We start from the raw sequence: 13,582 nt of genomic DNA, 5'->3' as shown, positions 1-13,582 counted from the left end.
TCAGTAGCATGTACAAAATGTAGCAACTGAGGCTGTTATCATAGCAATCCTCTTACTACCGTGCAGATTATATTATCACATTATCAGTTCAATGGCACCCAAGCCCCAAACCAATGATGCATGATCCACGTGAACAGCTGAGCTCTTGATGAGCTTTTGTCAAGGCAATGAGCTGTTTAATTCACACCCACCCCATACTTTAATCACACTTCAGCAGGAGAAAACAGAATTTGGCCATATACACAATCCTTTACATGTGTTTAACTGCATCAGAGCCATAAAGGAATCCTGAATGCCCAAACAAAGCTGAGTTTAGAACAGTCTCAGAATTATTACCCCAATCTGACAGCTACTTCTAGTTTCTAGGTTACTGATCAAGTCAAGATAAATTCAGAACCATTATTTTTTAATTGGCAACGGTTTTTTTAAAGGCAAGCAGTCAGAGCTGTAAATTCACTTTATCTGATTCATCTAGAAAATTAGTATGATTATTCTGTCATTGTTACATTTCGGAATAAAGCTTCATTAAAGGTGTGCATCCTTCTCTTCTTCAAACCTACTTATATGCTCTAGTGCTTTTTGCAGGCATGCTTAGCTGAATTCCTCCAATATCTTCCAAAACCAAAAATCTTAGTAGTCTTAGGTCTACGGTATTAGAAAATCAAACCAGCAAAAATATTTTTAAAAACATCCAGCAGCTAAGTTTGTATACACCTTAAAAAAACTCAAATTCTCCTATTGCCTATTCAGTAGTCAGTAGCATATGTTTAGATTTTGCAAGTAAACTATAGACATCTGAGAAGCTTGTTTTGTTTCAGCACTGCTAGTAATCCACTCAATAAAAGGCTTAGTATCTTAAATGCATACTAACGATACCTGCTAGCAACTTCATATATCCTGCACATGTCTATTCAGAAGAAAGCCACACCAGTAGGGCTTATTTCCAGCCTAAGTGTGATATAGGACTGCAGCCTTAGATGCATTTAAATAATAATCATCCTAGTGATTTCAACTCTCAGCAAATACAGATGAGATATAATTTGAAGTATCACTATTTTATAGCAGCAAGAACTCTTACATCTCTGTGCAAATAACCTAAACTGACAATCTTTTAAATCAATACATTTGAAGCCAGACGCAGTACTGAAAATCTCTAAAAAATGTATATAGTAGAAAATAGGCTTCACATGGTTCTCTTAAGAGGCTTAATAACTATGAAAACATTTACATTGTTAAAAAATTTTCACAGACGTAGCACCTTTGTCTTTTGTTCTTATAACTACTTTTTAAAAAAACCAATAACACATAAAATGTACCCATTTAATCCCCAAATATAGCCTTGTTAGAATCACTAGCAACAGATTAAAGTAGGAGGGAGGGAAAGTAAAAATTACCTTATTGTTCCCAGATGGCAACATGTTCCCTGTTTTCAGTTTGGAGAATCAAACAATGTTGCTTGGGCTTCAATATCCATCCACCAACACTTAAAATTACTCCTATAAATTGGTTATCCCCCAACCATACTGTTTGCCTCCATCTAGCAGCAGTGACTTCTTAGCACACAGCTTGCTGCTCTGAACTGCAGTCACTGGGAGGGACTGTAAAAGGAAACCATAGAGTGCGAATACAGTTGCTTCACAGCTTTAAAAGGATATGACTCACGAATCTAATCTCCCATCTCACTGTACTACATCTTTTAGCGTCTCCAAACACTGAACATGAGATGCTGACCAGTTTTGTTGGATGTTTTCAACAAGTGGGCAAAAACACAATATTACTTTTCAAAATGCTTAATATTCACATTAATATTCAACAGGCAGAAGTCACAAGACACAGAATATCCTACCATTAACACATATAGCCTGTTACCTTACTTATGTTATTAGATCTCAAAAATAATGGTTTAAGCCAGTGCTTTTTTCTGGGGACAGCCCAGGCAAAGGTGACTATGGGGTGCGGCACTCGTCTTGCTTTTCAGGGGAGGGAGCCGGTGTTTGTCCACAGACAGCTTTCCGGGTCATGTGGCCAGCATGACTAAACCGCTTTTGGCACAACGGAACACCGTGATGGAAGCCAGAGAGCATGGAAATTCTGTTTACCTTCCCGCCGCAGCGGTACCTATTTATTTACTTGCACTAGTGTACTTTCAAACTGCTAGTTTGGCAGAAGCTAGGACAGAGCAATGGGAGCTTGCCACTGTCGAGTGGATTTGAACCACTGACCTTCCAATCAGCAAGCCCAAGAGGCTCCCCCCCCCCCCCAGTTGTTAAAAGTATGGCACTTACTATAACAACTTCATGGTGAAAAACAGCACACTGGTTTAATCCTAACATGCACTAAAATTATATGGCTAAAACACAGAGGATCTGATTCAAAAGATGTCACTTCACTTCCATGCTTACTATGGCAAGCTAATTACTACTGTAGACTAATTACCCAGGAAATCCCTGTGTTCTAATTTACAGAGGACTGTCCCCTATTTGAAGTGTCATCCAATTCAAGTCTGGTTTAAAGATGAAGACCCAATAATAAGAAGGGAGAGCAGGTGTCTTGAAGTTACCCATCCACAATTAGCACCCAGATTGCAGTCCATACAGGCAGATAGATCCCCAGGGTCACCTGGCCCTCAGACTTCCATAGTATGGTGGCAGAAATAGTATGTATTTAAATTACAGTGATTTCTAAATTTGCAGCTATACATGCAAGTTAACATATGCAAGTTTTATGCAAATCTGTGTTCCCTTTTCTGGCAGTGTTAAGTTGCCAACCGGTAATTACCAGAATGGTAGTGATAAAGAAAACTGTATGAACTACCCATTTTAAGGTTGAAGAGCAAGGTAAAATTATATACATTCCAGAAAAAAAGCTCATGAATGCATCTCTTATTAGAGGAATGCAATGCAATCTAAGGTTTCTCCATTAAAAGCTTTCTCCATCTTTCCATCTTTCAGACCTGGTGCAGATGTAATATTTCTATCAACTATGTTAACAGTGAAAGCAGACATCTTCCTACTTCTGCTCCTCTGTCATGGAACTCTCTCTTTAAAGTCTGCATAAACCTATGTCTGCACCAACACCAGTGCTTTTTAAAATAAAAAATATAAAAGGTACTGGTACTCAGCATGAAGTTGTTACAGTAAGTGCCACACTTTAAACATTTTTTTAGGGGGGGGGAGAAGCTGCTGTACCCTTAAGTATCCCAACAAAATATGTACTGACCAACACCTACCATTTGTGGCACCCAGCCCACAGACTGACCACCCATTACAGGCAATGCTAGTTCATGATTTCAGTCTTCTAAAACAGCGTCAGCGGAATTGTTGACTGACGACGTGATAAAAGTGCATCAGGCTGCTTTCAGTACAAAAGCGGGTATGAATGCTTAAGATTCATAAACCAACTTGTTAGGTTGGCTACCTTCCCAACAGACATTTAATACACAAAAAAATTAACAAATTGCACGCATGATACAATACAAAACCACAAAAGTCATAAACCCAACTATCATGAAAAATAATTACACCAGCATACTATTATTTAAAATCAGCAAAGCCTTAAGAAGCCAGTTATGTGAGGTGCCATGATAAAAACAACCACTAGGAAGGTTTCTGTAATTTTCAGTTCTACAGTGGTACCTTGGTTTCCAACCATAATCCATTCCAGAGGTCCGTTTGTAAACCAAAACAGGTTGTAACCCAAGGCACGCTTTTGCAATGGAGCCTCCTAAAAAATTTTGCTCGTAATAAAAAAAAATGGGTTGCAATCCAAAGAAGGGTTGCAAGCTGGAACATGCACTTCCGGGTTTGACGTTTTTGTAATCCAAAATGTATGCAAACCAAGGTACCACTGTACCTTGTCCCTCTTGAGCTTCTGTAGAGGCTTGCTTAGTGAACCAGCAAAAGTTACACATAGTGCTATTTTTTCTAAATAAAGAGGTGCCAAAACTCACCATGAACGCAGCCCTTGTTCTTTTATAATGGCGATGAGAATTCCCGTAAGTTCTTACAGAAAAAAACCCTGGCTACACACACAAAATGTCATTCTGTAATGAGATAATAAAGACTGTTCCTATTACCTGACATTATGTTTCAACTACACTACAAAAAAATATCTTTTGGGGCAAAGTAATATTTAAAACCCCACCCCCAAAGGCACCTGAAATAAATAAGCCTCTGCTGTTCACTTAAAGACCTTCAAAGAAGGCGTCTTGCTGGGAAAGACTTCCATAGTTACTTTAGAAGACCCTGTCTTGTGCATGCAAGTCTAGACAACAACATGCAAGGAGACAGCAATCTTGGGGGGGAGGGGGGAGGGAGGGAGGGAGAAACGCACCAATCTGAAAAAGCCTAACTTTAATCCAACTCTGGTGTTGAAACACTCACCCAAACAAAAACTCTGTGGTTTATATTCATAATGCTGAGAACACTGTTCCATCAGTGCAAACATTTCTGTTTGCCCAATGGAACAATTTCTCCTTTCCTTCCCCTGAAGGAAGGAACCCTTCTCCCAACCCAAATCCCTTTCAGAGGGATATGGAGAGGGCACTGTAATCCCACTGAACTACTAGGAATAGCTGCACTAGCTTCTGCTAGCACAATGATTTAGCTGAACATGGCCCAATATGATTTTTCCTATAGTGGTACTTCCATCCTGAAAAAGCTAAATTATTTGCAAAACTGAATTATTAATTAGAATTCTACTCCTCACTCAGAACTGCTGTCACCTGAACAATTACTGAAATATACTTTCTCCATCCACCCTGCCCCACTGCAGTACTCCAAATTTATGGGACGGAAATGGTGGCTTGATGATGGCTCACTATTTTGACATGCGTGTCTATGTCATTGCATTAGAAAGGAAAAAAAGGATGGACTATCAAGTCAAGTAGGACCCAAATGCTAGGCTTCACAGACATGAAAAAGGGCCATGTAAATCATATAAATCAGCTTCAGTGCTTAATCTTCTCTCAAAAGACTGTTTATTATTTTAAAATGAAACAATGACATTCCATCTATTATTAAGGCAACTGCTTCAGCCAAGAACGAGTTGTGCCATTAGGCGGTTGAGTCTAGTACGAAGAGAAAGGGGTGGGGACAGGAAGAGAACAGAGAATCAGAAAGACTGTGGCAACATGGCAACATGCCCAATATGCCACTTATGTGAATGCTTCAAACCAGAACAGTCACTTCTCTGTTTTGTGTGCCAAGGATGGAATACAGCAGAAGTGGACCCAAGTAAGAACCACACGCCTGCAGACTGTTTAAAAGAAGAGGAGGAAATTATGTTTGCCAACTGAGGATTATATCCAACTAAATTCTACTCAGAGTAGATACACTGAAATTAATGAACTGAAGTTGTACATACTAATTAATTTAAATTGATGTACAATGAGTATGACTAGCACTGAATACTTTTGAACTTTTCTGAAGAATTTACACACAATTTTTATATTTCTGTGGCACTGAGATTCCTGCAAAATATTGAATATTTTTAAATAAATTGGAGAACAGAAATATTTGACTCCTACATTTGCAATAACCTGGGCTTCCAAAATAAGGATGAAGCTTGCATTAGGATCTATTATTCAGTTTATTCTTTCCTCCTATCTGATAAAATGCTGTGTTTTAATGAACCTCTGCTCAAATAGGAAAAAGAAAATTGTGTTCTACAATTTCTCCACTTGCAGACATTTTTCATTCTGCCAGTAGTATAATTACTCCCAAGACTTCTGAACTAAATTATAGTCATGATTGTGCCTCAGCTCTAAAGTTTTGGCTGAATAAAGCATTTTCAAACTTTTTTCAGGTAAACTTGTATCAGGCAAACAGACTTCATATAAGGCAATTACGGTACTAATTTCAATGGGAATTACTCATGAGTCAGACTTTTGGGGTAAGTCTGTCATACGCCGCAACTGTCCATATTTTCTAGTCCCTGTTCCTACATATCACTGTCCCCTGTTGGGTTCACATTTTCATATGTTGTCAATGGTGAGGCTCATTCTAAACTCTTAAGTAGAATAACATTATGGGACAATTATATTTTCCCATCATACTCAAAGATGTCAACATACACCCTCTTTGCTTTTCTATTATGTGACGAGGTCCAGGATGCGGCTATGTTGATTAGTTCTTGTCTGTCTAAAAAATAAAGGCTAGTGTGCCACTTCTCCTCCAACCACCACCTACAAAGCTCTTCTCTGTTAGTGGTTTAAAATACTATTTCACGTGTACAAGAAACCACTGGTCAGAGCTTGCCCTAAGTATTGGAGTTCTGTACTACTAATATGCACATGACACCAAACTATAACTCTCCTTTGCATCTTAATCCAAATTTGCTACTGATCTCCTGAATCCATGCCTTGTGTACTGGACTGGAATGAGAACAATTAAACTGAAGCCGAATCCAAACAATATAGATATGTTCCTGGTTGGTAGAAGGCACTTCAGATAAGAGAGGCACAACCCATTTTAGATGGATTTGCACTCAGGAACATCTCTGCATAGCTGAGGCTGATGTGCCAGCTATGCTTGTTACTGGAGGTGTCAGATCTGCCCATCCTAACATGTGCCTTAGTTCCTTCAGGGTCAGATTAGTGCAACATGCTCATGTTCAACAGGCTGCCTTTGAATAGTGTTCAGAAATGTCAGCTGCTTCAGAACACTGCAAACTAGCTGCTGAATGTGGCTGGCGCACACCTCCAAGGTTACAGCAGTTATACTGGTGGCCAATACATCCCCAGGTGCTATTCACAGTGCTGGTTATAGTTTGTAAAATGCCATTAACAGTTCGCTTAATTGGCCCATGTTTTGAGATCTTCTGTTCCGTCAACATCTAATATGCATTTGGTAAGAAGTTCAGAAAGATCCTCAACGGAAAAAGAAACCTTCTACCAGTTTCTTTTTTCATGACCTATGCATTTTACTGTCGCCTGCCTTGAGTGCTCCACATAGTTACACTAATTTCTTTTCTAAGCAAGTGTTACTATACTATAGCTGTAATGCAACTTGGAGCCACTGTAACATCGCACATTGTGTTGAACAGTCCTAATTGGGGCAAACTGAAAGCTAGCCACTCATGACCCAAATATACATAATTGAGTGAGGGCCAGGGAGAGGTAAGAAAAGAGAATGTGATCATGAAACAAGATGGCACCTTGTTAGGAAGAGATCCAAAGTGTTCCTGAGATATGAAGTGCTCCGGTTCTGAACTCTCCTTGATCTATTACAGGATTGGTGAGGAACCTGCTGACATCCAGATGTTCCTCAACTACAACTCTGCCTACTGCCCATGCTGGTTAGGAATGATGGGAACTGAGATGCGAGTACATGGAGAACCACAGCTTCTTTACATCTGTACTTCAAGGGTGTGCATCTGCCCCTAGATCCAACTTGTTTAGATAGATAGATTTCCCAAAGTTGGGTCTCCAGCTGTTTTGGGACTATAGTTTCCATCATCCATCACCTGCTAGCTAGGGATGATGGGAGTTGTAGTCCAAGAACAGCTGGAGACCCAAGTTTGGGAAACACTGGGATAGATCTTTATGCTGAGTGAAAGTGCCTTGGGAGAACTGCCTTCTATAGGAGGTCTCAATCTTAGTTTTGTTTTTTCATTGTTAATAGAATGGCAGCCTTCCCGTGACATCAAAGGCTTCACTTCAGCCTGAATGCAACTTATTTCCCTTTCGATCTATCTATAGAGGCAAGATGAAAGCCACAATGTTGTCCTCACACAGAAGGGTATCTAACAGTAAGAACAAATCGGCACACATCCTTAATAAATTTTTAATCAAATATAAATTTTCCATTCAGTTTCAAGGCTCATAACAAAACAAAAACAAAAGAAAACCCTGAGCTGTCCTACAGTATATGTACTGAGGGGAACAGGACATCAGAGACACTGTATATAGATTGTTATGAAAGGTTATTTCTTGGCAGAAAGATTTTGTGTTAGGATTCTTGCTGGGGTAGACGCATTAATGGCCACACCACAAGCGTTTCCTCACTTAAACATAAAGCTAAAATTGATCCAGTTACAGATAGGTAGCCGTGTTGGTCTGCCATAGTCAAAACAAAAAAAAAATCTTTCCAGTAGCACCTTAAAGACCAACTAGGTTAGTTCTTGGTATGAGCTTTCGTGTGCATGCACACTTCTTCAGATACACAGTGTATCTGAAGAAGTGTGCATGCACACGAAAGCTCATACCAAGAACTAACCTAGTGGGTCTTTAAGGTGCTGCTAAAATTGATGCTCATGATGAAGTGGGTGAGCATAACCAGTTCCCTTTAAAGCATAACTGGGCTGAAGTTAAGGCTGAAATTCTATACCCAACTGAGTAGAAGTTCAAGCCCATTTAACTCGGTGAGTATCTAAACAGTTGAGCTGTCAAAAGCCTGTTCATGTAATTAAGAAACAAAAGCTTTAAATTTGGGGCATTTGCATGGTTAAATTGGTTGCAACCACATGCACAAGGAAATTACTGTGGGGGGGATCAGGCTCCGGCTCAACATACAGACGGCTGAAGATACACAGGCGGTAAAAGCTTCACTGAAAGACAAAGTGCACAATTAAGTTAAACCTTGACAGATCTTAAATACAGATTTATTGATGCAGCTCTCCAGGTACTGAATATTGCATTAAATGTGAGTAAATGGAAAGAGCTGTAACATCTCAAGTCTTGTTCCTAGAATGGCTAATAAAACTACCTTGCAGGTTCTTTTGTTTTGCATGCATATTGTCATTTACCTCTATCCTTTAAAAATCATCTATGAAATAAAATCACCCATAGTTTGGAGTCCTCCTGCTGTTTTTACAAGAATTAGTTCAGAATATAAATTAAACAACAACAGAAGATAAAATCCATTTTTAAGATAAACAAAGCTTAAATATGAGTATAAATATTCATAGAGAAGCTTATTTTTTTTCTCTTTAAAATTAATGACATTCATTGTTCTTGCATGTACTTAATTCTGGTATGTGAACCGTAATTAATCTGATGACTGGCAATGCTGAAGCACTAGGGAAGAGTCCTAACCAAGGCTTCATGTCAGAGGTTATAAGCATGTAAACATCTAGAATTAAATGCGACTTAACCTTTTTAAAGTTTGGAAACAAGTAGTTACTTGTTTAATGTAATGCTGAATGAATCCAATGATAAGACCACAAGGAAAATCAACACATAGTGATATACTGAGGTTTGTGTGCAAGAGGCTTAATAATAAAACACAGTGTTCCCCCCCTCAACCAGCCTTCAAAAACAGAACAGCAAGAATATATATATATATATTATGGAAATAAAATTGCCTACTGTTTCAAAATATGGTTTTATAATACAATGCTGTACACTCATTCCAGGAAGGAAGAAGCACTGAACTAAGCAGAACTTACTTCTGAGACATGAATAGGATTGCATTATTAAATTGTACCCCTTCCCCACAAAAAAACCACCCAATACCAAGTATTGTTTTTTAATAACCTTATTGGAACTAAGTATTTAAGGAATTACAAAACAAAACTTGTTGGGACTCCCCGACACAAACAATCTGGCTAGTTATTTCAAATGGAGGTTGTTAAAAATCAAATCATTGTGTTCCTTTCTTGGCTACTACAAAATAAAGCAGTGTGTTTAAGTACTCTAGTTAAAGTTAACACAATAAAATGTTCCACTACTGTGCAATTATGACATTTCCAAAAATGTGCATTAGTAACAATATAAGTGAGGGCATAATTTTGTGTGCAAGTAAGTATTTATACTGACTCCAACAGTTCATCACAGCAAGCAGATGGATGGATTAGATTTCTAGTATCTGAGGGAACATGTTTCTCTGTATCAGCCAGTGTAGCATTTGCTGTGCAATGATTTATTACAGTGGTACCTTGGTTTTAGAACAGCTTAGTTTATGAACAACTTGGAAATAGAAAGCTGGTGTTCCAGTTTGTGAACTTTGCCTTGGAAGCTGAAAATGTTCTGTTTCCTGCTGAGTGTATTCAGTTTGTAAATTGAGTCCCTCGCTGTTAATCAGAGGCTTCCTGTTGAGTCTGTTGGCTGTTGAGTCCCGAGCTCCCACGGAACACAGAGGTGATATTTGGAGCTTTTGTTTTTGCTATTTTTTGCGTTTTTGTGGCTTTTTCATTTTTTTGACTACGACTTGTTCTTTGTTTTATGGGACTGACTTGTGACTGTGGCTTGTGACTTTGTTTTTTTGACTGTGTGGAACCCAGTTAAGCTACTGACTGATTGTGTGACTACAGAAATGGATAAAAGCCCCCCATCCAAACAATGACTATCATCAGTGCACGTAAGAAAAAATAATAATTTTAATTTTTATCATCTACAATACTGTCTTTTTTATAGTACAGTACACTGATTATTGCTTTCATTTTATGGATCAATGATCTCTTAAGATAAAATTCATATTAAATTGCTGTTTTAGGAGTTGTTTTTAAAAGTCTGGAGTGGATTGATCCATTTTGCATTACTTTCTATGGGAAAGCACACCTTGGTTTTGGAACACTTTGGTTTTGGAACAGACTTCCGGAACGGATCAAGTTTGGGAACCAATGTACCACTGTACTTCAGTTCAAGCAATTAAAACCATGATTCTTTAACAACAGTGGGTACTAGGCTTTGCAACAACAGGCCTTAGACATGAGAAACAGCTTGCCATAGTGGTTGATAATTTAGAGACATAACCATTATTTTCTATGGGTTACTAATATTTTAAAAATAACTTGCGGAGATGTCCTAAGGTCACATGGGCTTTTACAGCAGAGGAAGGGTGGAAACTGCTATACACACTGTCACTCTGTAGATTAAAGATGTTTTATTGCTAGTCCTCATACCAGTGTTTATATTTGTAGACCAAAACACATTAGAACCCATATCTGAGTGTTTCTCATAAGGGCTACGAGACTAATATCGGCAGGCATTTGCTTGGTTCAGTAGTTTCTAGGCTTTGTTTTTCCTATTAAAGAATTATTTGCCATTTTTTTCAGCTGTGTCTGGTCTGATAAACCAGAACCAACTAGTCCAGTTTGTTTCACGTGCTATTTTTTAAAAATGCAATTCATATTATGATGTGCAGTTGAATATAATTCATTTCATACTGCAATCATCTTTTTAAATTTTTTAAATTAATTTTCTTTTCTCTCATGACAAATATACTTATAACATACAACTTACATAACATCTCTGCCTCCCCCCTTTTGGACTTCCCTCAACTTCCCTCAACTAATGAGCTTTATTAACCTCATTAGTATATTCTTCTATTTTCTACAAATATCGTATTTTTCCTTTTATTACATTATTTACATTACATTATTTTTTTCCTATCCATAAAGTTGTGAATGTTTATTTAAATCCTACCATCAGGTCAATATTATTTCTTCGTTTCTGCAAGTATAATATAAAAGGTTCCCACTCTTTTTCAAAATCCCTATAGTCCTTTTCCCAAACAAACTGCTATCATCTTATCACATAATATACATTTAAACTGTTTAACTTAAATATATCATTCTCCTTCCCATTCCTTTTTCATGTGTCATGTCATTTTAGATTGTCAGCATGAGAACAGAGACTACCTTTGATACTGATTTTTGTAAGCCACTCTAATAACGTCAGAAAGGCTTCAACTCATACAAGTACAGTGGTACCTCGGGATGCGAACGGGATCCATTCCGGAACCCAATTTGCATCCTGAATGGAACATAGCCTACTTTGGTGGAGCAGGGTTAGAGTCAACATCACTTGGGTAGGTTCTCTTTCTATTTGCTTGTTATATTTCCTCGTTAAGTGAGAGAGGTTGGGGGTGGCCTAGGGCGTGTTTGGTATACTGCATGCAACACTTATGTTTTATAACAAATGTAACTGGTCTGTAGAAAACACAACCTGAAAAGAGAGACAATGCACGTACTTTTGTAAACAAAGAACATCTTTAATAAAAACTATTATTATTATTATTATAAAAAAGAAATAATGTAGCCCTAAAAGCAATGGACAAAGATTCTGTCAACTGCTCCCCGTACAACAGAGGTGGCTGGCTAAAGCCTTTAGAAGCCTATAAGTGTATAAACACACTAGATATTTGCTTTAGGTTTCTGTGATTAATTACACTTTGGGTGGGTGCACACATTAGTCAAAACTTATTAAATGGTTTGGATTCAATGACATTAAAAGAATCCTGTTCTAGTCCAGTTGAACTTCCTGTAGAATTGGACATCCTACAATCAGAGAGAAGTAGTCATAAACTGAATAAATTCTAAATGTTATCTTAGTCACTGCTTAAACAGCAAGTTGAGAATTGAACAAACTGTACTTCTCACAAGATTATAAATTTCAAAAGTTTGATATTCCAGTTTATGTGTCACTGCTCTAGGCATAGGTAGAACAACATCAAAAAGTAAAAGGAATGAACTATTATTTATCCCTGTAAAGCTGCAAAATGTTTGCAGTGCTGTTTGCAGGCTCAGGAGAGTCTGCTACTATAAGAATGGTTATAACTCTAAAAACATTAATAAAATAATAATAATAATTTATAAAGGTTTTTTTTAAAAAAGGTTTAACTCATCTAGCAATCAGGTAGGACTGAACATGCTTTAGAAACTGCCCTCGGTACTATGCCTTGTTACAGCCCCGCTAAGAGTGCAATCCTAAATTTATCATCTGGAAATCAAGTTAAAAACAAGAAAAATGCTCAAACAGTATCTACCTCTGCTCTCCATCTATGCAATTCCTTGCTTTTGAGGAACCACAATGGCTTGCATTCATGTACACCTATGGTATGGGAAGACACATTACTTACTTTCACATACATGTAAAACGAGTTAATCGACTCTTTAAATGGGGGAAATTAGGTTGAAAAGTAAACATGGTAGCACAACTTGAAAAGGAGCTTCAAATGCAGCAAGTAAAATGGAAACTTTACAGCCCAAAAGGAGAATCTGCGGAACCAAGCAGATTCCTGTGTTATCGGCGTGTTTCTAAATCCTCACTGCACCTGTTTAGACTGTTAGAAAGTCCTGAGGGATAGCCCAGTTGGGCACGAGACTCTTAAGTTCACGGTTGGGACAAACTATTTGCCCCATGTTGGGCAAAACATTCCTGCGCTGCACTAGATGGTCCTCATGGTCCCTTCCAACTCTGCCTTTCTTAAAGGAATAGAATCATAGAATTGTAATCAGAAACACTAGGCACGGTCAGGTTCAAGAAACATCAATAGTTTTACCACCATGACCCTCATTGCCACCTTATTCCAAAATTGAGTATTAGCAACTGGACAGTACTTGTTACATGCTATCAGATCCAAAGCTTTTACAGAATAGACACACAGCTGCTTCCTCCAAGATGGCAGGCACCACGATCAACATTTTATGTCAATTTAAATCTGTTTATGGGAGGCAGGGCTATGGGTTTGTTTTGTTCTTGTTTTTATGATGCATGTTGTATTTTTATTTTGTAATTTTACATTGTGAACCACCCTGAGATCTTTGAATGAAGGATGGTATACAAACTTAATAAACTAATAACAGTAAAATAAAATGCCTTCTCACTGTGATCCACTTACCACACCCAGAACCCAACTAG

General features: G+C 38.0%; 1 protein-coding gene across 9 annotated transcripts in view; it reads right to left on the bottom strand.

Annotated features, from left to right (window-relative positions):
• MCTP1 (multiple C2 and transmembrane domain containing 1) overlaps window positions 1-13,582 on the bottom strand; it is a gene marked incomplete at its 3' end in the record, with an annotated part of 170,454 nt that overhangs the window by 129,163 nt on the left and 27,709 nt on the right. For 2 of the 9 annotated variants that reach the window (XM_081930148.1, XM_081930150.1), the window contains exon 1: window positions 1,395-1,550. The exons of 5 other annotated variants lie outside the window; for them this stretch is intronic. In XM_081930148.1, coding sequence (XP_081786274.1) covers window positions 1,395-1,418 — 24 coding nt within the window. In that variant the 5' untranslated portion in view covers window positions 1,419-1,550. Of the gene's footprint in view, window positions 1-1,394; window positions 1,555-13,582 lie in introns of those variants that run through there. 2 more of the 9 variants (XM_081930152.1, XM_081930151.1) reach the window with 2 other exon arrangements.

This window comes from Podarcis melisellensis (genome assembly GCF_964234715.1).
Source record: "Podarcis melisellensis genome assembly, chromosome: 11".
Taxonomy (NCBI): Eukaryota; Metazoa; Chordata; class Lepidosauria; order Squamata; family Lacertidae; genus Podarcis; species Podarcis melisellensis.
The sequence above is the reverse complement of the archived record's forward strand: the minus strand, read 5'-3'. Positions and strand labels throughout refer to the sequence as shown.